General features: G+C 42.3%; 1 protein-coding gene across 2 annotated transcripts; it reads right to left on the bottom strand.

Annotated features, from left to right (window-relative positions):
* Positions 1–23141, bottom strand: mxd1 (MAX dimerization protein 1). 2 transcript variants are annotated; one of them, XM_088994856.1, is made up of 6 exons: positions 22352–23137; positions 21653–21752; positions 10117–10146; positions 6180–6294; positions 5779–5938; positions 1–5117 (listed from the first exon to the last, which is right to left on the bottom strand). In XM_088994856.1, exons 1-6 carry the CDS (start codon positions 22416–22418, stop codon positions 4921–4923), a joined length of 669 nt encoding a protein of 222 aa, XP_088850982.1. In that variant the 5' UTR covers positions 22419–23137; the 3' UTR covers positions 1–4920. The 2 variants fall into 2 exon arrangements, with proteins under 2 accessions (XP_088850982.1, XP_088850983.1); XM_088994857.1 differs by lacking the exon at positions 10117–10146 and having other exon boundaries at positions 22352–23141.
* Between the last annotated feature and the right edge of the window lie 1083 nt (positions 23142–24224).

Below are 24224 nucleotides of genomic sequence, written 5' to 3'. Positions count from 1 at the left end.
CAAGGTTTTCAAAGTTATTTATTACTTTCACTGGCAAATACAAATTGCTGCCACACATCGTTTGTTGTTTCACTTGTCCAATTGTTTCAAATGAAGTGCATTAAATGTCCAGGCTGATTTGGAACCTAGAGAAGAAATGAGCCACCTTCGAAGAAAGGCAGCACCAAGACACAGTGATAATTATGTCGAAACAATATGTACGTGTGTGCCCGCGTAGCGTTAATGCATGATAGAACACTTCAAAACAATTACCCTTACATTTCAACAGATCACATTGAAACATGAAGTACTTTTTTTTTTACATTTTAAGGTAAATTTAAGGCAATATCAGCCCCAAAGTATGCACAAATCAAATAGCAAACATGAAAATAATATCCCTCAGTGCTAAACCTGTAGCTTAAATAACTGGTTGTTTCCTTGAGACTCAACAGCTGCCTCTTTAGCCAGACGTTGAAAGCACCAGGGTCTGAAATTCTCCATCCACCACATATTTGAACGACACATACTTAAACTACACATGCAGGGTGTGGCAGCCTACGGGGGGAGGGGGGGGGGGCAGAATCACACGCGCAGATCGGCGGAAGACGAGGCCGTGGATGGAGACATGGAGACTTTAAATGCTAAGGTTAGCACATGAATCTTTCTAAGAGTGGACATCTTTTCATTTTGCATCATACAACGAAATAAGTCAAGTGTCTTTCTGGTGCTTGAAACTGCCGCTACTCTTTCCCCCTCAAAAATTTCTTAAAGACAGTGACGAAATAAGACACTTGGCTAATTGATTACTTCCATCTCAATAACATGTATGTAGTCCCAGTACAGACCTTTTTTGTGGGTTGCAGTTTTGAGACTTTTGAGACTCTTTTCATTTATTCATTCATTCGTTTTACTTGAGCCCATCCCAACCATTCCAACTGTCCTCTGGCACTAGGCGGGGAACACCCTGAATTGGTTGCCAGCCAATCACAGGGCAGACAGACAAACAACCATTCATGCTTGTTCGGTCATTTACGTTTCCACGTTTTATCACCGAAAGGGATCCCTAGGAGGCCACGCTGATAGAACTCAGGCAAAGACACATGGGACGTCCCTCTCTCACCAAGACTTCGAGAAGCCGCAATAACACTCTTTGAGGAGTACGTAAGGCTTGGCCAAGTCAGATTCGAGAGGAGTCTCACACCACCAGGAGCTCTAGGCCCACCTATGGGCATTACGTTTTCAGACGGGAGTGAATCCTCATATGGAGCAGTGCTCTACCTTTGGTGGACAACCCCGAATGGAGTCATAAAGTTGGTGGAGTCCAAAGCAAAACTTGCTCCCCTGGACCAAAAGGGGGATATTATCGTGGCAGAACTTTGTGGCGCAGTCTTTGCTACCCGCATAAGGAAGTACTTCGAGAAGCACTGCCACATAATAGTCAAGCGCTGGATCCACTTCGTCGATAGCCAAACAATCCTGGCAGCTATCCAAAAGAACAGCTATGGCTATCAAACGTTTTTCGCTAATCGAATTGGTGAGATTCAGAAAGCTGTCAAGTGGACGATTAGAGGTGGATCGAAGGCAGCCAAAATATCGCCAACATCCTCACTAGGGGAGCGAACCCAGAGGAACTAAGTGAAGGGTCCAAGTGGCAGAAAGGCCCCGACTTCCTACAGTGGCCAGAAGCAGACTGGCCCATGAAGATGGCCAGTGAGATAATACCTTCAGCTGCTGAAGACTTTGAAAGCTACAACGGAAAGGGTTCTCAGCAGCAGTCACCAGGGTCCAGTCAAAACAAAAGGGAAAGACTGGCGCCAGCAAGTCTGACATCAAAACAGATCCCAAAGAGGAAATTGCCCTCCAAAACCCAGTGACTCCAGTTGCCCCAGATTCATCACAAGTAATAGGCAAACAAAGAACCTGGAGCATTGGAATGGTGCGCCTTGTGGAGCCTCAGTGATTCAGTTCCCTGTCAAAGCTATGTGGAACCATAGCCTGGACTCGAAGAGCCGCAGAGACCTGGCTGAGAAGGAAACGCCAGGCACCTGATAGACTGAAGTGGGAGGCAAACGGTTTCATATTGACTGCCGAAGGAAGGGCAGAAGCCTTCCAAGATCTGGCCCTCGCTGCTCAAGATGGAGTTAAGTTCCATGACACTACACTGGATCGTTTGGTGGTCCACAAGGATAAAAACACAGGAATCTTTCTCCGTGGAGGCAGAATCCAGTCTTGGGGAGAAGACGGGACAGCCGTTCCACTAATCCCTTTCCATTCATGGTTAGCAACTCTGTTGACAAGAGAAGCCCATAAAAAGAACCACGAAGGCATTGCTGCCACAATGTTGCGCACAAGGAAGAAGGCATGGATGGTGCAAGGTCGAAGAATTGTCAAGAAAATTATAAATGACTGTGTTGTCTGCCGCAAAATGAAAGTGAGAATGTGCCAGCAGATTATGAGCGTAAGCATAAGCAATTTAGAGTGTTCAATCAGCCTGCCATGCATGTTTTCGTAATGTGGTAGGAAACCAAAGTACTCAGGCCCAAGGGGAGAACACATAAACCCCACAAAGAAAGGCCTGATTGAACCCACGACATCTACACTGTGAGGATAGGCACGCTAACCACTGTACCAACGGAACACCTATTGTCGAAATAAATTCCATATTGAATAGTCTGAGATAACCATTCCAAATGCAAATTTGGAGGGCTCTGTCTTAACTTTACCGAGATGCATACAATCCATTGTCCAGGGTTGAGACATAAATACACGCACACATCAGTGAATTCCCATTTTGAGCATGTCCTTCCACATCCTCTTTATCACATCTGTACACCGTTCTGTGGTTGAAGAGGGGGGGAAGCATTCCACAATCAGAAAACTAATATTTATTGAAGATTTTATTTTTACACCCCTACAGAATCGTTTTTGTGGAACATATTCATGCTTGGGATATGTAAGCGCTGGCTGTCATCGGCGGTTGGGGGGGGGGGGGGTTTGGGTTGGCACCAAGCGGACACACTGGCTGCAGGATGAAGGATATATACATTCAAAAGAAACTACAATCCTTACCATGCATATGTCTTCCTGACCAAACAAAGAGATGAAATATCACATGACTTTTGTGGCACCTTGAGGAAGGCCACTCTACTACTATTGCTGCCCTCGCCGCCAACCACCACTTTTTCTCTTTTATAATTGTTCTATCGACTTTTTCCATCTTGTATTGAAGAACAGCGAAGCACCACCAACCACGGGCTACCATTTCATCTTCCAAGACACCGGTGCCAAACTTCCCACAGATACAAAGACTTGAGGCACAAGAGACATTTCTAAATATTCTACAGATTGACTAGGCTGTGAAACAAAACTACAGACGTGAAACTGTCAAGAAAACTTCACGAGAAGAACGAAGGCTATGTAGAACTAATTAAATATATACTGTATTTATATTCATCTCTAGCTTTATCAGATCTAATAAATACTTCTCATAGACATCTGTAAACTATTTACATTGCCGTTAGGCGTACATTTCTTCCAAAACAACAAATAATTGTCAAGAGGGGGTCTTTGAGGCATGAACACAGAAATAAGCCCTCAGTTAGCTGGTTCTTTCACGGCAAAACATTGTGTTTTAGGGTGACTTCCCTTTACGAAAACTGATGGCAGGGATGTCTAACAAAAGAAAATAAATGCTTTTTGTCTTCAATTTCCAGTCTCTCTACATATGGAATGTTCTTTCGCCTATCGACTGAATTCAGAAAGTAGACGATCTATTCCAAGGGTAGGGAACTGCGCTTCCTCGAGAGCCACATCATGCTCGTTTTAGATCTTTCTCTCCTCCAGCACACCTGTTTCAAATGATCAATCACCTCATCACCGAGCACTGTGGAAGCCTGACATGATTGTGATCAATTGAATCAGGTGTGTTGGAGAAAGGATGACTCTAAACCAGCCAGGATGTGACTCTTGACAAATCAGGTTCCAACCCCTAATCTATTCCATCCAAGGTAAAATCTGGTCAAGAAATTATGAATAATTTTGCACCTGCAACTGCCAAAACTTTCCATAAACGGGCCAGGTGACTGTTGATATTAACAGACAGGAGACCACTTCATTGTCCATTCAAGGAAACTGAGACACACATTCGCACGTAAAGTATACAGTACATGAAAAAGACCAGAGTCTTTCAGCGAGCGGCAGAAAGCATCGATCCCAAACCCTCCACTGTCCAGCTGGGGACCAAATAGGTCAGGGTGAAGATGCCTTGGTAGTAAGACTCATATTGCTGTTCCATTGTATGCCCTTTGAAAAGTTTAACACCTTTTAGATGACTTGTGACGTACATAAGGGAAGAGTTCTATTGTTTTCAGAAATGTGTGGAAATGGTTGATGTGTTTCTGTTTACAAAAATGAGATGACCGACTGTGGTGATCTGGGCAGAAAATAAAAGGCCTGATCATGTGGCACACCTTATTGGAACACCTTCTCACTGGGCATCAAGAAATAATGATGGAGTTGATGGTGTTTTTCTGAGTGTGTCTGCCTGTCTGTGAAATCTCATAAGTACATATTGAGGCATAAAAAAAGAGGCAATGGGATATCGCATGGTAACATTCTCCGGCTGAAAGTTGCATTTGTGATGAATGGAAGGACGAGTAAGGGAGAACCGGCTCATTTCATCGGTGTGGACTGCACCAAAGGACTGTGGGATAAAGACGAGCTGGTTGTGGGCGGGTTTCTCCAAGCCTATTGGTCAGGATGAGAAATCACAATGTTGCACAAGATCTGCAGACGCTTGGGTGGATGATAGACACAATTGGGTTGGTCCTGGTAGGGATAGACTGGTGGGAGAGTTGCTGAGGTGGCCACGCAACCAGGGTGTGATGACATTCTTGGAACAGGATCAGTGGAGGCGGGAGATAAACCAGTGACCAGTGATGTTTATAGGCTGCAGGCTGGCTGCTTGTCCCTCTCCTGAATGTCCTGCAGGCGACGCAAGCTGGCACTGGCATAGCCCTCATCACTGCAGCTGCTTCGCAGACTTCCTCGTTCGTCCCCTGAGTCACTCACGCTGCTGGTGCTCCACTCCAGATCACCCAGCAGGTAATCCATTCCCTCAACGTCCACATCCAGGTCCTCTGTGGGTATGAACGAAGAAATTGGAGTCATTAGTATGAGCGCTAAATGAGCGTATACGTGAGGGGAAGGAAGTCAGAAGGGTGGACTGTGGCTCATATTAGCTACAGTGAAAGAACAGACTATTAAATATGGAACAAATATGTTTCATTAGATATGTGCCCACCATTAAACAAGGAATTCATGACAGAGGGGTCCAAAGGTAGGGGCTACTCAATTCAGGTGTGTCAAATTCATTTTTGTCGCGGGCCACATTGTCGTTACAGTTTACCTTGAAGGGCTATTATGATTGTAAATTTTGTAAAACCAAATGTGGAATCATATCCACATATTACATACACAAATTGACAGATAAGTTATTTTGAAATCAGAAATCAAGAATAACAGATTGTTCAAATATTGTCGTTATGAACAAGATATGACCATTTAAAATTTTGGTTCAGACTTTAGCAGGCATCATAGAAGTTGACATGCTTGATTTGCTTTTGCGGGCCACATTTCGCCAAGACTTGACTATGACACCTGTGACCGACTTCAAACCAATGGGGTTAAGAGTCAGTACAGGGCAAGTAAACTGGATGCAACTAATTTATTTACACAGTTTCCAGATGAAATAAATAAAGAATGAAATCACGAAATGAATTAATCGCATGTATGACCGACCTTGGTCAGAGTCGGATTTGTCAGAGGACACGGTAGAGCCAGTGCTGTCCATGCGGATTCTCTCCACACGAAGTTGCTCCAGACGCCTTCTAAGGTGCCTCTGCTCTCTTTGTAACTGTTCTAAGGTGTGCTGGGCTCTTCTGTCACTCTCCTCCAACTTCTGAACAAGAGCAAACAAGAAAATATTATCTACGTTCCGAGCAGTACTATATAACACGACATGGTCTTGTGCATTTCTAGATGTACTCAACAGAGCTATGCTGCACCAATTTGGAGTGTACCACTTGGTGGAAATATGGCCGTGGTCTTTCATTTTCATGAACTAAGTGTAATGCTGCCGCTTTGTGATCCAAACCACTTGAAGAGCAATGTTTAGATGTGAAAAACATGACCACACGCACCTTAATGTGATCTTTAGCCTTCATCAGGAGGCTCAGGGTCGTGTGCCTGTTGGCGTCTGGACCCAAAGGAACCAGAGATTTCAGTCGCTCTAAACACAGTCGGAGATGTGCCCGTCTAAAGGCAGAAGAAGGAAAAACGTAATGCAGAGAGACTTACAAAGGGGCTGATTTTGCATGTCAAGGAACTGGCAGAAAAAAATATTTCACTAACTAGTTCCAATGTGTTTGGCCAGAGTTTATCAATCTTTTCCGAGCCAAGGCACATTTATTTCACCCCCCCCCCCCCCCAAAAAAAAATGCTGCCGCACACCACTACCTGAAAATGTGAAAAAAGCTTATTCTAACAATTAACTGTTATAATGGTTTAACAATTAAATGTAATTACGAAAAGGGTTTTTTTAAACAATAATGCTGTATTAACGTACATTGAATATGAATCAAATCAACATCAATCCAATATTTTATAGTCATTCATATTTATTCTCACTCAGTGTAATAAATGGTTTGGATGAACACGGATCCGATATCCTGGTAGCAATCAATGAAAAAGACTGGAAGCACTTCTTCCACAGCTCCCATTCTTTCTATGTACAGTAAAGTCTCGTTATATCGATATTCAAGGGAGTCCGAAAAAATATCGATATAACCGGGACTATCGATATATCCAACCCTGTTTGCATGTAATTTTCTCAGTGCGTGCATAGAAATAGTATCGATATAACCGGGACTATCGATATATCCGATATCGATATAACGAGACTTTACTGTATTTCGTTTTTACAGTAGTCGGGCTATTTCTTTAGCCACTTCAAAGTCAAAGTCAGCTTTATTGTCAAATATGCTAATATGCATGACATACAGCACAGATGAAATTACTGTCCTCTCGGACCCAGCATCCCAGCATCTCATTTCCAATGGCTCTGCAAGTGGCAAGTATTAACTGCTCTGCCCCCCTTTTGATTCACAAGTTTAGAGACAGGCAGGTTGCTTGTTTCTCTGTGTATTCACAACGGTGGGCATAATACTCTTCTACATTGTTGTTTTGAAATGTATGGTGTTTCGCTTGGAAATGGGGTTTAAGCTGACTTGGGACCATGGCGCTGTATCATCCCCCCATTTCAAGCACACCTGAGTCGAAGTTGTATCATTTCCGGGCAAAGAAAATCTAAATTAAAGATACCTTTTGTCGTATTGCCTCATACTGGAATATCAGCGCCACGAGTCTTGCAGCATGAGGCAATTAGCTATCTGCTGGTGCTACATTCCAGTATGCAAGAGTACGACACGATTACTCTGCCCGGCGATCGACCAGATAAGCATATATATTTGATAATTGTACCGTGGATACTTTTCCATGGTACAATGACAATATCGTGTGAAAACGGGGTTTGAAAAACACAGTTTTAGGCTATGCAATAGGAGAAATAGTCCATATATCCATACGATTCTGATGGAAATCTGAATACAAACTCAATAATTCACCAAGGCAAAGATTAGACCCTCTTTTGTCTCCAAAAACATACTGCAAACAAGCTGCAAAATTATGAAAACTGGAGCCTTTCAAAGGTCTTAAATGACTATTATCGTTTCAAACCCAACAAAAATAACTTTCAAATATAGAATATACGAAGAAGTCAGTTGATTAAGCTTCCCATTTGTCCTATGACAAGTACTCTAGTAACATAGGAAGCAGAGATTCTGCTTCCTATGTTACTCTCAACTCTCCGTTCTGCTCGTTGCTAAGGTCTGGTGGGTGTTTGAGACTGACTGACCCGGCAGTTATGCAACACACACCCCCGTCTACAGCCTCACAAACAGTGGGTGCGTGCCGGTGTGCATTCACCCACTGTTTGCGGTAGTGTGCACGTCAGACTTCTTCAAAGAGTTTACTGGGCAGTGGAGATATTTGTTTCTGCACCTCGAGCCTGAATGAGCTGTTAATGCAATGGCAATATGCAATTTCAGTGTCATTAAAGTTAGATTTGATGCAATTACACAATCCCAGCATAAGCTGGTCAAGGTTTAACTGGTTAGACACGATAGAGTAAGATTAAGCACATACAAAGTAGCTCAGTGACAAGGTTGTAAGCAAGAAGATCAGCAGTCTGTTTCACACCTGACTTCCAAAGTGTAAAGGTCATTACATAACACGAATGTTAGCCTACCTTGTGACATAACATAGTGTGGCAGACACTTTTTCCAAGTTACTGAAAAATAGAAGACTGGGAAGTGGATGGTTGAGTGGCAGGTTTTTCTGGTTCAAGTGCCAAAGGGCACTGTGTCAATCGGGGAGTATACAAACAGACAAAACAATTGATCTGTGATGTAGCATGTCTGGGAAAACAGAACTGTTCCTTGCTACCCAAATATATGTGTTTTATTTGCCCTAAAATGACTAAACACTACAACTCGGTCGGCACGCCAGGTAATAAATTGTCCTTCTGACTTTGTTATCACCTCGCAGTAACTATCATGAATTTTGTAAAAAAAGTGTTTGTGGTCAGAACTGGCGTTTCAATTATTCATACATACACACATGCATGCTCAGCCGTATGTTACAGTTAATAATAATACGAATGAAAATAACAAAAAAATCCATTCGTTTTGTAACACTTATGTGGGATCGGGTCTACGGTTACTTCAGCATGTCTTGGGTCGTCCTTGGGAAGCATCCAGGAAGTATCCTAATCAGATGCCTAAGCAACCTCATCTGGCTCCTCTCTAAAGAGAGAAGAAGCGGCTCGACCGCAACGATAGAGTAGCAGAACATGTTCAACTTGGACTCAACGTCCTCCGCCACCCACGGGATGTGGAAACAGCTAGGTGAGAGGTGGGAGTTGCATCTCGTCTGGATAGGGGGTTTTACCAGACACTCCATCAAAACATCACAATACATGCGTCTGTCAGGTCAGAACAGCATCTTCCCCCACCATTGGAACTAACTCACCACCAGGTGGTAATCAATTTACAGCACCTCCCCTCTGTTTTCTCGAGTGTCTAAAACATGGGGCCGCAAATCCGATGATACATCCACAAAGTCAATCATTGAACTGCAGCCAAGGGTGTCCTGGTGCCAAGAACACATATGGGCACCCTTATGTTTGAACACGGTATTCACAATCTGTGATGAGCACGGAAGTCCAAGAACATAACACAACTCGAGTTCTGATCGGGAGGGACATCATTGCCTACCTCAGTATCCCCCAGCAGAACAAGGGACACCTCAGAGCGAGCGCTCTCCTCCATACCCACCAAGGACTCCAAGAAGGGTGGGTACTCTGAACTGCTGTTTGGTCTAGAGCACAAACAACATTCCCGTCTCCCCATCCGAAGGCAGAAGGAGGCTACCTCTCGTCCACTTTGGTGAACTCCACTGTTCAGGCACAGAGAAGGTGTGGGCCCACACTTGCTGGGCACCTCTCACCATGGGCAACCCCAAAGTGGAAGAGAGTCCAAACCCTCTCGAAAGAACTGGTACCAGCCAGAGCCCAGGCTGGGTGTGGAGGCAAGTCTTACTATGTCAAGTGGGAAATTCTCTGCCTCACACACCAGCTCGGGCTAATTCCCTGAAAGAGAGACGACATTCCATTTCCGCCAAGGTCCGCTACTCGACTGCTGAGTTCACTTTTCGTCCTAGTCCAGCCAAGACAACCTTTGTTCAGTGTACAGGAAAATGACACAATGTGAGAAGTTTCATGGCTGCATTTATGATCAGTCAATATTAATTGAATATGGGGGTATTCCTTGTCCAGTCATATGAATATGGAGAGAGAAACCGCTAATCACTGATTGACAGTCGATGGTTTCTGCACATCTTTGAAAAAACTACATTGGACAGATAAGGATGAATAAATTGGATGTTGTTGTGTGTTGAAGAAGAGCACAGTGATGATGTACAATTTAGGATTGCACGAGGAAATTGAAATATATATTTTACCTGTTCTTCTCCATTTCATTGTGAGTAGACCTGTGGGGAGAAAGGAAAATATGAGCAACCAAACAAAAGCGGGTATCCCTCTTTGTATGTACTGTAATTGGTGAAGTCTAACAGCATGTAGAGGTGTGAAAAGGAAAGCGAGTGAGAAAAGGATGTGTGGGAGGTTGCGGCAGTCAGAGTGGGCTGGTGTGACTTTCAAGGGAAATTGACAAAAGGAATTTTCTCAAGTCTGCAGCAGTTCATTCTGTGGAGGAAATGCATACTTTACTCTAACTGGAACATGTGTGGAGGTGGGCAAATGCTACACACAAGAAATGTTAACAGAAACATAAAGCAAGTTTCCTGATCACCCACTCTGCATGCAACATGGAGTGCGAGGGTGGGCAGTAGGAAAAAAGGGCATGTAAACAAAATTGAGCATATACAAATAAGTGGACGCACAGTATTTAGTCAGTCATTCGATATTATTGCTGAGAATTTGTTTGACCAATGCAAAAAGAGCGCAGTGGCATCACGGAGAAGAAGGCATTCTCTAATCATGCTACAAGCGTGACCCCCTAATCCTCAATGTCCAAAATTAGCCTCTGTTCTCTTATCTAAGAGGACTTGAACACATTGTCACCTTTCATATGCACACTCACCTTAGCCTGAGGGGGTCTATCCTCCTGCCACCTGAGTTCAAGTGAATGACCTTTGGACTGTAACTGATTGTACATTGCATGCATGCACGCACGCTGCACTCGGGGTATCATCTTTAGGTGCGCTCACTGCAGCTGCCCTCCCCCCCCAAACTGATTATGTATTCCAACAAGTGCGCGGACAGCCACCTGTGACACAACAGTGCTGACATTTCAGTTACTGACCCATCTCCCGTTACAGGAATTCTGTTCTATTATTTCTTTGCAAACGGCTTTCAAGACTGATGGTTTTTCTCAGGAATTGTCTGCCTCTTCCAAAATTTACCTCAATGAATAATTTACCTGTAAAGTCCACCTCAAGGTGCGCACAAATTTAAACTGGCACTCAAGTAATACTGGTTACACACAAAATTGTTGGAAAGACAGATGATGTGCTCACTGAAATAAGTTAACATTAATTGATAAATGAAGAATTATTGAAAATCAACCAAATAAAATGATCAAATAAACAAACAAAATATCATCTGATTTTGCTTTCAAATTGCAGTTCAAGAAGATCTATTATTCCATCTATCATGTTCCACACCGCTGATTGACCCTCACGTCAAGAGGAGTGATGGGTCAATTCGGTCATATTACTTGACTGGAATTCTTATTGTTAGGACTTGTGACTTGCTTGCCGAAAATTTAGGAATAACGTGACTTGAGACTTAGTATCTCAGCGACTCAATTTGGCTTTGACTCAAACTACATAAATTGACAAGTCATCTTGTGGGTACTTTGAAATTTGCATTTGAAAACAGTTTGCTATTTAGGGAGGGAAAGAAAGAAAAAGAAAACCAGTCTTTTTGTTACATTCATGCCAACCTGGCAAGCCAGTCGGTATGACATGTTGGTTTCAAGTGACGACTTAAACACCATGAGCAGTGATGGGATCAAATCAGTTGATCATTCATTTGAAAGACAATGACAATGCCATTTGTCATTTTTGAACCCACAAAGCCAGGTCAGCTAGCATCACGGTTTAGCGACTAATACAAACACTGCTATGAAGAATTGAAAAACATTCATGACTGGAACTGTAGCTAAGTAACATAACCATGTGTGGGCTGGTTTGCAGAATAATGTCCAAATCATTCCTTTTGACTGTTGGGTTTTGGTTTGCAAAGCACCCTCTCCTGCTTTTTAATAACATGGTGAAGGAACATGGTGAAGATTTAATAACGGCATGTTGCTTGCAATCAATCATGCAGAGAAAAAACGTGTGGAGACATGGATTTATGGATTCAAGGGTGTTTTGATGAGGGTTGTCCTAATATAAGAACATTCGATTCTTACACTCAGTATCAATCAAGGTCATTACTTTCATAACAAACAACATGGCCAAGAAGCCATTTTTTAAAATCATATCACAGTCATAATTTCACTCATCCAGCAATTTTCAAATCCGCTTATCCTCACGAGGGTAGCGCACATGCTGGAGCCAATCCCAGCTATCTTGGGGCAGTAGGCGGGGTACATCCAGAACTGGTCAGCAGCCAATCGCAGGGCAAAAACAGATAAACAACCATGTATACTCACACTTCAGTTAACCTACTATGCATGTAATTGGAATGTGGGAAGAAATCGGACAACATGGGGAAACTCACGCAGACACAAGGAGAACATGCAAACTCCACGTTGCAAGGCCGCAGTCGGGATGTACGTATGTGCTCATGAGATTGTGCCCATAATTATTCGTACAGAGAATTTAGATTTATAATTTGTGCGATGATCTGATTTATAACTTTCTTCAAACAAGTAATGACTTGGCATTGCTTGAAATTTGCTGATGACTCAACATGATTTTTTTATTTTACCACAGAGTATTTTGGGTTTTGCTTTGTGGCTTACTCACCTCTAACAACGCAAAATCATATAATGAACATCCTATTAGGATGTGAAACATTAAATACTCAATGAGATTTTATCCTCTCTGACGAAAGGAAATACCATATACAGAATTGCACAACAGATTCTTAGTAAAATGGCGCAAAAATTAAGTTGAGGACATATACCTGAATCTTGTGTTGACTCAACAGAATGTTTACAAATGGAACTAACAGCCATTTTTATGATAACAAAATGCCATTAATATTGTATAAAAAGGCTTTTGAGTGTTTACTGTTTAAGTCTGCATGTCTAAAAAAAAATAAATAAATAAAACTTTTCTTTAAACCAATATTTTTCATGATTGTGCACATTTGAATTCTAACTAAACAAGGCAACACTGAATCCTATATTGCCTGCTACGCAAAACAAGTAATATTCTTCACACTAAAAAGTAATGGAGGGCATATTTTAAACACAAAAAAATGTGAAAACTTAAGTCGTGATACATGAGGAAAAACTTGTGCAGCATATCTCACTTTGTTATTTACCATTATTGTGATTGTTAACAAGAGGTGATTTGCTCAACAGTTCAAGAGTTATCGATGAGAAGGTTTCTTCAGCCGTCATCTGTACAAATTTGAAGGTTTCGGACGTTTCGTCTCCTATCCAAGAGGCTTCGTCAGCGAACTAAAGTCTGACTGGTCGTATCGGCCCTATTTATATATCCCTAATGTCCAGCCATGGCGGTGCCGGACACAGCTATGATAGGTCCCTACTCTCAGGTGGGGGGAGCAGAGGACCACTCCCTGTGGCCCCACTGATTGTTCCTACATTCCTGACTAACGACTGGCCCATTTCCCCCACTCCCACCGGTATCACCTCATCAGCATTACGAATGTTGCCTAACCTGTTTTGCCTAAGCAGGCTATTGTATGGATTGGATAGGATTTGCCTTTATTAGTCTCACAGTGGAGAAATTTACATGAACGATCCAAATTGAACCTCACCCCACCAGACCGGTTTAATGAAGGATTTTGTTGTTTTATAATAATCGCTTCTTTTACCCCCCTTTCAAACCATCTATGTTCTTTTGCTAGGATTTTAACCTCATTGTCATCAAATGAGTGGTTGCTAGCTTTTAGGTGCAAATGTACCGCCGATTGAGGCCCACTTGTATTATCCCTGCGATGTTGATAAAGTCTATTTTTGAGAATTTGTTGAGTCTCCCCAATGTACTGCTCTTTACAATTTTCATTCTTACAATGTATAGAATAAACTACATTACTTTGTTTTTCATTTGGCAGCCTATCTTTTGGATGCACTAATTTTTGCCTTAACGTGTTTATCGGTTTGAAATAAGTAGGAATTTTGTGTTGCCAAAGGACTCTTTGTAATTTGTGATTGGATTGGAGGCATATCCAATCCAATCCAATCCAAAGGACTCTTTGTAATTTTTCAGAAACTCCTGCAATGTAAGGTACTGCTACTCCTCTCCTTTTTGTATCTTGAGAATTATTGGTTTCATTCCCTATTCTTTCTATCTGACATTTGTTGAATGGCCACTGAGGGTAGCCAGTTAGTGAGTGCTCGCCTGATATGTTTTGACTCCTTTTCTCTACCTTCAATGCTAGTTGGTATTAGTTTAGCCCTATGCTGGAGGGTTCTGATAACTCCTAATTTGTGTTGTAAAGGGTGGTTAGAGTCAAACAGTAAGTATTGGTCAGTGTGCGTAGCCTTCCTAAAGACTTCTGTTTTTAGCGCTCAGTCCTCTTTTATAATTACTTTACAATCCAAGAAGGCTAGTTGGTTCTCTTTAATGTCCTCACGAGTAAATTTAATGTTGACGTCTACCGAGTTGAGGTGATCTGTGAATGATTGAATTTCTTGTTTTTTAGTTATGAGAAAAGTATCGTCCACATATCTAAACCAGTGTCTAGGTTTTGTCCCCGGGAAGGATGTGGGGGCCTGTTTCTCCATCTCTTCCATGTACACATTAGCCACTATGGGAGAAACTGGTGAGCCCATAGCACAACCATGAATTTGTTTATAAATTTTCTCCCGAAATTGAAAATACGTAGTATTAAGGCAGATTTCCAATAATTTGCAGATGCGATCCGCTTTAAGTTTGGTTCTTTCATGCAGAGAAACGTCCGCCAGCAGTCTCGTCCTCACCACTCACACTGCTGCTGGGGTTGGGACAGATGTAAAGAGAGAAGTCACATCGTATGATGCCAAAGTTTCCTCAGGTTCCAATATGAGGTCTTCGATCCTCTCTACAAACCCTGTGGTGTTCTCTACGTGATATTCTGTGTTACCAACCAACGGAGCTAAGATAGTTTTTAAATATTTGGCTACATTGTATGTAGAGGAGTCAATGCTACAAACAATGGGTCTGAGGGGGAACCCTTCTTTATGTATTTTTGGCAGGCCATAGATACATGGCGTGACCTCTCCCGGGTATAATCTAAAATACATCTGTTTATCTATATGTTTTCCTTTCTCTAACTTTTGGAGACAGTCTATCATTTCTTTCTTGTATCTATTGGAAGGGTCCCTTTTTAGTTGCTCATAAGTGTTAGAATCACTGATTAACCTATTTATTTTGTCTTCATAATCCAATGTGTTAAGAAGCACTGTGCATCTGCCCTTGTCTGCTGGCAAAATAGTAATATTTTTGTTTTTTTGTAGAGTAGTTAACGCCTTTCTCTCTTCTCATGTTATGTTGGACGGAGGTAGTTTGGCACTACTGAGAAGGGCTGATATTTTAATGCGTAGATCATCTGCCTCTGCATACGAAAGTTTGTTATTTTTAATACCCGATTCAGTAGCTGTGATGTACTCTATTGTAGGTTTGTTTTAGGAGTCACTGAGAAATTTAAACCTTTGGTTAGTACCGCCTTTTCTGTCTCTGAGAGATCTCTGTCTGACAAATTTTTGATCCAATTCTCCCTTGAAATCTGCTCATACCTATTTTTACTGTATCTCCCCCCCATGTATGTAATAAACCTTCAAATTTGTACAGATGACGGCTGAAGAAATCTTCTCATCGATGGACCACTCCTGTACGACTGAGAGCTTACACAGACGAGTTCAATATTTAGTTGAGGCAAAACCATATTTTGCTCAAGATTGTGAGATGTGGCTTTAACAATTCTTATTTTATGTGAATTTGACAGCGTATTAATGCTTTGTACTTTTCTTTTTGCCATTCGTGTGTGTTTTTTCTTTGCATCACATTGAAATGGCCTGCTGGATTAAACGATTAAAGATAAAACAAAAAACCTCATTGTATGGCTAACTAGCATGCAAAGGACTCAATTTACCTGCTCCACAAAGATGCAATTTGCAGATTGTGTTGCAGTTATTTCGACTACAGAGTGTGATGTATGTACATGAGGTGGGGGAGAAATACTGTATCTCCCCCCATGTATGTAATAAAGCAGCCGATGCTTTCCCTGAGTCGGAACCTAGCAGGGAGTTGGGGGAGGTGATGGGAAAGGTGAACAGATATACAAAGCAGGAAAGAAAAAAAGAGCTATGACAGGAAGGGGGAAGGCATTACAACTGACACATGCACATACACACACCCATCCCCCGCCACTCACACATCTACTCCACAGAAAAACAACATACAAAGGATGAGCCTTTACTCACATTGAGAAATTCTTCATGAACTCATTATTTTTCACTTCAGGCCTCAGGTAACAATTGTTTCTGGTAGCATGTCGTTTCCGTGCAATCATTTGTACCGTACCAAAAAAATGTTTCTCATAAAAATCAACGCACACCAGACTGTACGCTATCGAATCTCTCCTGTATGTTTCACTCATGTACATTTGTACTGGTTTTGTTTTGCCTGTATGTGTTCCTGTGGTGTGTGATTGTCTTCTATTGTACTTTTGGTTTGCTTTTATTCAGTGGTGGTGGTTCAGGAATCATTATGTGCGCATGTGGGTTACGATTTTAGTTTGCACGCTGAGAATGTATGTGGGTGATGGATAGAGTTGACAGCGAACAAAACACAAAAGAAAAAAAACACAGAAATATGTATTAATTACGACATTTGGGAAATGGGAATGCCAGTTGGATTTTTCTTTTGAATCACCCGAAGAAGCCATATTACCAGGATTACGTGTAATGTATGCACAAAACATGGAAGAGAAATATATGACGGGAGGCACAATTCAGATCCGAATTTTAAAGGTGGTCATTAGATCTAAAGGTTAATCGCGATGAAAATTATAATGAAACATTCTTTGTTGTTCTATAATTCACTAGTTGTAGACGTGGTAATACTAATGTTAACTCTCGGTAGGCCTAAAAATGACGTGTGATAGATTTATTGATCAAAATGAAAGGAAATTACATGGTGCATCGTCTTGGGGTTGCAAAGAGGATGTTAATCTATCTCAATACTACAAGTCTATGTATGGGTATAAGGTCATTCTTTTTTTCAAGATTCATCACATGATTTTAATCATTCAAAACATCACATGCTTTAGTATAGATAAAGGCCATTGATATAACATTTATTTTCATAAAGTGTCCACACAAAATTATGTTAAGAGTATCAGGTTTACTTACAAACATTCATCCTTTAAATATGATACTTTTTTTTGTGTCAGATAGATTGATTATGAATAGTAGTCAAAATAGAAAAATTGGTTCCAACGTTAATACAAAAATTTGTTTCCATGGTTTTCCAATGGTTTCAGTTCATTTCTGAAATCCTCAGACCTAAACTTACTCTGCTATATACAGTATGTGTGTGTGTGTGTGTGTGTGTGTGTGTGTGTGTGTGTGTGTGTGTGTGTGTGTGTGTGTGTGTGTGTGTGTGTGTGTGTGCGTGCGCGCACACACGTGCATAAACCCTACAGCGTGCGCGCACACACACACACACACACACACACACACACACACACACACACACACACACACACACACACACACACACACACACACACACACACACACACACACACACACACACACACACACACACACACACGTGCACACACACAATGTATGACTGAATTGCCAAGTGCAACACAGCCCACACAATGACTGAACTGTACATTGTGCTCGAGCAGTCATGTTGAGGTGATCAAGGGACTGCCCGTCACTGAAATCCCTCCCGCAGTCACCTTGACTGACCCACTTTGCCTGAACAAGTGGTCAGTGGCCCACAGCCAGACGCTTGTTTGCAGCTGCCGCTGCGAGATTCCAACAAGCACAATGACAAGACAAGACACAGATCTTTACGAACAAAGTAGTCACATCCTATGGATGTAGAGTGTCTAAACAACCATTTTCAAAGGCATTTGTGATGTTACAAAAAATAGGCCAAGACAAGTCAAATCACCAATAAAATAAATGACAACAAAAAATGGTTACAAAACTGTGCACACACCCCTATTCACAGGTGATGTGGCTAGGTCAGAATTTTATTTCATATGAATTGTTAACTGGGAAGCAGCCTACAAATTCCATTGTGGAAATAGGTTTGGTGTTTTCGTAGACTTTTCCTGGGTTTAGGAGGGGGTGGAGCTTGGGGGGGGTCAAGAAGCCTGTAGGGCAGTGGTTCTTAATCTTGTTGGAGGCACCAAACCCCACCAGTTTCATATGCTCATTCACCGAACCCTCTTCCAATGATTGTGCCTACTAACTGCAGTCTAAACTGAGGGGTGGACCTCTGTGGCGGAGGATCCACCGAACCCCTGAGACCGACTCACCGAACCCCTAGGGTTCGATCGAGGGTTTGGGGTAATACTGACTGCTATTGATAATGCTCTCATCATGCTTCACCGTAAGATTTGAGCCAAACATCTATTACAATTGTTTTCATCAATTAAACAACACTTTGGGGCTGTTTATGATCTTAGTTTAGGCCAGAATCCATTCAAATGGTGGCAGGTGTGCATGGAGTCCATACATGATAAGTTTCGGAAATCATAAATCGGGAGATTTTCGTACTCGCGACTCTGTGGTGTGTGTTAAAATAATTTGAGCGTTACAAAGTGGAAATTAGAAGTAAATAAAACACAAAAATGTTCAATTAATATAAGAATGTATTTCGTTTCTTTACATTTTCTTTTGTTTGTATGGGAATTGATGAATTCTGACCACAACCACATCTCAGTTATTAAAATGTGTCTACAGTTGTGCAATCAAATAATCTCGTTTTGTCATTTTTACTTTCTCCTGCCCAATACAGTAATTAAAAAGTAATTCATTTGAGCTGTACATGAAGTACGCACACACACACACTTTCTTCAGGGCCAACCCCTGTATTTTTGTGGAAAATGGATATTGGAACTTTATAAGTTTTGTTTTGTTTTATTTAGGATTTACCTCCCAATATATTTTTCTTTCCTAATGTATATCAATGATCATAGATTATAACCTGACTTTATCAACAGGCTTACATGGGTTAGAGCCCATGGGGCGACGGTACTCAGAATGAAGACATAAAAAAGTTTGAATCCCAATTTATGGATTTTCTTTTTAACCACAGTTACAATTTTGGCAGGAGTTGACCGACTCACAGGCGCGTATGTGCAGCGCTATAGCTGCACTTACAGCACTGCAAAATACTTAATAATTTCATTAATTTGCCACTTGTTGAACTTTTGGTGAGTGACTTCCCAGCTGCAAAAGTTGACAAATAATTTAATTCAGAGCCAAATGGGTCTGGGTTCACAAAATTGCACATTCTTCTGCCATTTGTTTATTGGGCAATCATATTGTGGCATCCGAAGTGTAACCACACACCCGTGTAATATACTCCGGACATCACATGAATGATTGTTGCATGCATTTGTTTACGCAGCCAAGCTGACAAATATATCAGTCAACATTCTGTCCTTGTGAATGCACATCTCTCTTTGATGAAAGGGAGATGAAAAGATACATGATGTACAAGCTGGATAGAGTTAATGTCACAGACCCTGTCAAGCACCTAGGGTGATTTTTAAAGTATCGTAAAAGAAGATGAGGACCACAACAGTTGATGGGTCTTTGCAATCATGCAAAGGCTCAGAGGGCGAAAGGGTCTTGTTATGGGTGCACTCTACACAATTTTAATCTTTAGGAGGAGCATAGTGGGAGGACACACCAGGTTGTCTCCAAGCCAGGGTTGTGCGAGCTGGCAGGCAGGTGGCTGTGTCAGTGACAATCCAGGTATCTTTGCACGCCTGCGGCCCCCACCATGGTTGCTGCTACTGCCAGATTAGGTGAGCAGAGACTGGCCGGGGTTGGCCGGCCTCACTCAGATGACGTGAGCAAGGCAGCGCTCAGCAGAATGCCTGCCACAGGCTTGCTGGGCATCCAGCATCTGGCACCATGGGAAGGTGAGAACGTGATGCCAATGCATTGGATAGCATATTGGATAGTAAGAAGTATAATGTGTGACCTTTTTGATTTTTTTGGGGGGCTATTATATTTGTCAATACCGTGATACCTCAGCTCACGAACTTAATTGGTTCCCAGAAAGTGTGTGTAAGGCGAAAAGTTCGTCTTCCGAACATTTATTTCCCATAAGAAGCCATTAAAAATAAGAATAATCTGTTCCTAGGTCCCCATAAAACATAATTCTGTACTAAATAAGCCTTAAAACTACGCAAAATATAGCTTATTTTATGTATATTTGTGCAATTGTATTGTAATTAAAGAAATAAACTGTAATGTATAATAAAGTCCTTTTATTTACCTTTGTGATGGTCGTTGATGTAGTTGCCTCTTGATGATATCAGAGTGAAGTTGCCGTGCTTTCTCTGCGATAATACCCTCACTCACACTAGCTGCTTTTCGTTAATCCAAATCAACAGAAGTTTTTCAAACTCTTCCATTGCTTGAGACTGTTGCTTAGACAACACAGAAACACCCATAGCCACATGTAGCAATGGTCGACTTAGCATACTGGTACAGGGACGCTAAGTCACACAAACGCACACCTCATTCGTGTCTTTCGATGATCTTCTTGTGCCCGACCGTAATTTTCTTTTGTGTCTTCTTTGGCTTAACACTAGCCTGTGGTGGGGTATTTTTCGGTCCCATAATAGCAAAAGTACTCTACTCGATAACAAACCACGTCTGCACTCAAAGAAAACTAGTCCGCCAGCCACCGTGGTGCTGTTCGACCTTGTGGTTTGGTGTTCATCCGCCGAAAACGAGTTCGCCAGCCACCGTGGCGCTGTGTGGTTTGGTTCGACCGCCAAAAACAATTTCGTCAGCCAAGACTATATGCTTGCGAATTTGATGTTCGTAAGGCGAAATGTTTGTGAGCGAAAGCATTCGTAAACTGAGGTATCACTGTATTGATAAAAAGCATAAATATAGGTGCTGATCTTTTGGCCAGAATTGAAAAAGGAATTGAACATCTTGGTTCGGCATGGGGAGGCGTTCTATATTTGATGGTTAATTCCAGGGCCTTGAGTAAGTGAAGGCAGCCTTGGATGTTTAACGCGGGGGTCAACAGTATTGTTTTGAGTTGTAATATTGGCACTCACCACTAGATGGCAGATATCACTTAGTTGCACCTGCATGCAGAACAGTTTTTTTTAATGTTCAGCAGTTTTGTGCTATCCTTAAATTGTATTTTATTTTATTTTTTTATGCACCTGAGCCCTTTCCATGATTCCGTATGTGGATATGTTTAACCTGTTCAAAACTTCTGCTGTTTAAGGCTGGATATTTTATGCATGCATTGAAAATGCAAAACATTAATATGCAACCCCTCCTGATAGAGTTGTTCTAAATTTGTCTCCCCAAACCAATCAGTTAAGGTGCCCGACCCTGTTCTCGGCGGTCATAAAGGCAGGTCATCTTAACTACTACAACAACTACTGTTCCAATGTAATTGCAGTAAATTGTCAGAGCTATCGAAATGTAGCCACAATGACATCGTAAGTGGTACCAGAGAAATACTTTGGGTGGGGAGTGAGATGCACTGGACAGGGGGAGGTTATGAAGAATCCTTGTTCCACAGTTTTAAAAAACGTATGCAATCCGAGGTGATTTCTTTTTACCTGGTACTTGGGTTTTTCTTGCTTTTGCTCTTCCTTTTCAAACTTTCCCTCTCTCGACTGCTGATGAAGGGTGGCATGGAGGCATAGCCGTGCTCGGCTTCTGCAAGCACATAAACAAAGCAGCCATTGGATCAAGTGGTGTTGAAAAGCCAAATGAAGAAATAGGAAGAGCATAGTTTCCTTGTTATCGTTTGAGCATTCATGTTCCGTACTTGAAACAGGTCAAACAAACATTACAAGCCCCATCTTCGTTACATAGTATTTTCTCTGTGGACAATGATGTCATCTTGAACTGGAATAAACCCCACGAGCAAACCACAACAGCAGGAAAGGAGGGGCTAAAATAAAATAACTGGCTTTGGTCACGTCGCATTTTTTTTAATAGAAATAATAGTAAAATGCGTAAAACGCAATCCAAGGGGTACTTTTCCCATTTGCCTTCAGTTTACAGTAATCACATACACATGCACGAAATTGATATTAGCATATTTTGAGGGTGATCGATACATACTATAATTCAAAACTGTAATGCAAAATACACAAAGCGATTAAATGCACCAGCACTTTATGTAAAAACACGTCGACGTCGCTGTTTTAACGCGATCGGAGCACAAACAAGCCACATAAAGGGGGAGAGGTGTCGCTGGATATTCCCATAGCATATAATCCAAAACAAACAAGAATAAAATTATACTTTACCTCGTTCTCTGCGATCAAGATACTCGGCTGCTTCAATCAGCATTTGCACCATTCCAATAGCCGTCATGTTCAATAATAATGAGTGATATTAAAACAATCCGATGAGTGATCCGTGGCTGTACACAACCTGCTCTTCGTCTACACACCAGCTTTCTCAAACTGCTCCGCCAGCGGTTATCTTAAGGCAAGTGTTTGTCTCTACGACGAAGTATGAAAGGTTTTGAGAAAACTTTAAATTTGCCAAAAGACAAAGCCAGGCAGTTGCAATCTTCCCTGATGCTGATCCGAAAATGTCAGCTGATGTGGTTCAGCTAGAGACTAGCTTCTAGCCGCTTTGGCTAACACTTTCAACAGCAATGGATGCTTGATGACTGTCATTCAAGACAACTGTTAACAAGGTGTAAACTAAGTCACAGAAAGATTCGAGTTTCGGCTGGCGCTGAAAAAAAGGGTCGAACTGTGTGCTGTCAGGAAAACGAGATGGTGCAAGGCCAGTCAGACAAAAACTGTCGAAATGAGCGATGAAAGTTAATCACGAGTTCCACTCTTTGAGCCACTCTCTGTTCCCAAAACATCAAAACATTGGCCTCGTTTACAGGGAACAAAAACGAGCCAGGTCTTTCTCAAAGTTCGCTCGGCGATGTCATCCAACCTTATCGCTAGATATGTCACTAAAGTGATCATGCGAAGCACGTTATGCTAAATTGCAGAAGGACACTAATATCGGACACCAAAACCCACTAGTCTACCTTCTGAACTGAACTGTTTTACGGTGGCTTTTGTGTACGCGGGATTTGGATGGGAGTCAATTATTGTATTCCTTGGAATATATTCACGCAGATGTGGTTGGTTATTGGCAATCGTAACAATATGATTTTATTGGGCTTTGAATCTGTCAATCATTAAGATGAACATAAAGTCGGGGATCAGCCATTTCGGTTCAGGTTACCGTCCAAAATAGCTCCTGCACAGAGCCACAATGGAGGCTGACGTCTGAATATGTTTGTCCGCACCGATTGGTTGAATTGATAATACGCCACTCATTGGCCTCGAGTTGAAGTCGTGACGTCCCTTTCTGAAATCTAATACGCCTTCACGTGTTGTATTGCGGTGTGGGATTCTGATTGGATCGAGCATCGTCGCTTGTCTTGTGCTGTGGTCCGAGATCTATTAAATGTACTGTTGTAGCAGTTGAGGAATGAGAACACACGGTCGATTGGAGTACGTCTTTATTCCAACTGCTAACAAGTAGAAAGAGAACCAAAACGGAAACTGCAGTGAAATATATGTGATATAACCCCGCCCCCTCCCGTACACCTGCTGGGTGAGATGTCTGGTCCTAGTGCCCGCCACACAGCCCCCCCAGAACACCCAGAAGGACAGTCAAGGCGAAAATCTTGCAGGGGGCTTGACCAGCCTGCCACAACGACTATGCAGCCCGTCGTTCGATGGTGAAGGTGAAATTGCTCGGGCAGGTGATCCGGGTGAGAACTGAGTGGGGGAACGACACTCAACCCTGGCATGCCGCGGAGAGGCTGGAGGTTTTGGAGGGCGTCCGCAACGTGGGACCTGGGCCGGCGAAACGTCCTCGCCTGCAATTATGTGAGCCGGCTTGAGTCTGTCTATTGAAATGCCCTCCCTTCTCCCACCCATATCGAGCACAAAACTCTTTTCCCCGTGTTCGAGCACTCTAAACGGGCCATCATACGGCGGCCGGAGGGGAGAGCGGTGGGCATCATGACGCACGAAGACGAAACGGGCTGACCTAAGAGCAGACGGAACGAATATTTTGGGGACGCCGTGGTGAAATGGTGCTGGAGCCAGGGGCTCCCCTGGCAAAAGGGGGAAAGAAGGTGCACCCGAAGCTTCAGGC

This window comes from Hippocampus bargibanti, linkage group LG04 (genome assembly GCF_051943395.1).
Source record: "Hippocampus bargibanti isolate YZ-2025 linkage group LG04, ASM5194339v1, whole genome shotgun sequence".
In the NCBI taxonomy this organism is placed as follows: Eukaryota; Metazoa; Chordata; class Actinopteri; order Syngnathiformes; family Syngnathidae; genus Hippocampus; species Hippocampus bargibanti.
This window is presented reverse-complemented; position numbering and strand designations above follow the sequence as displayed.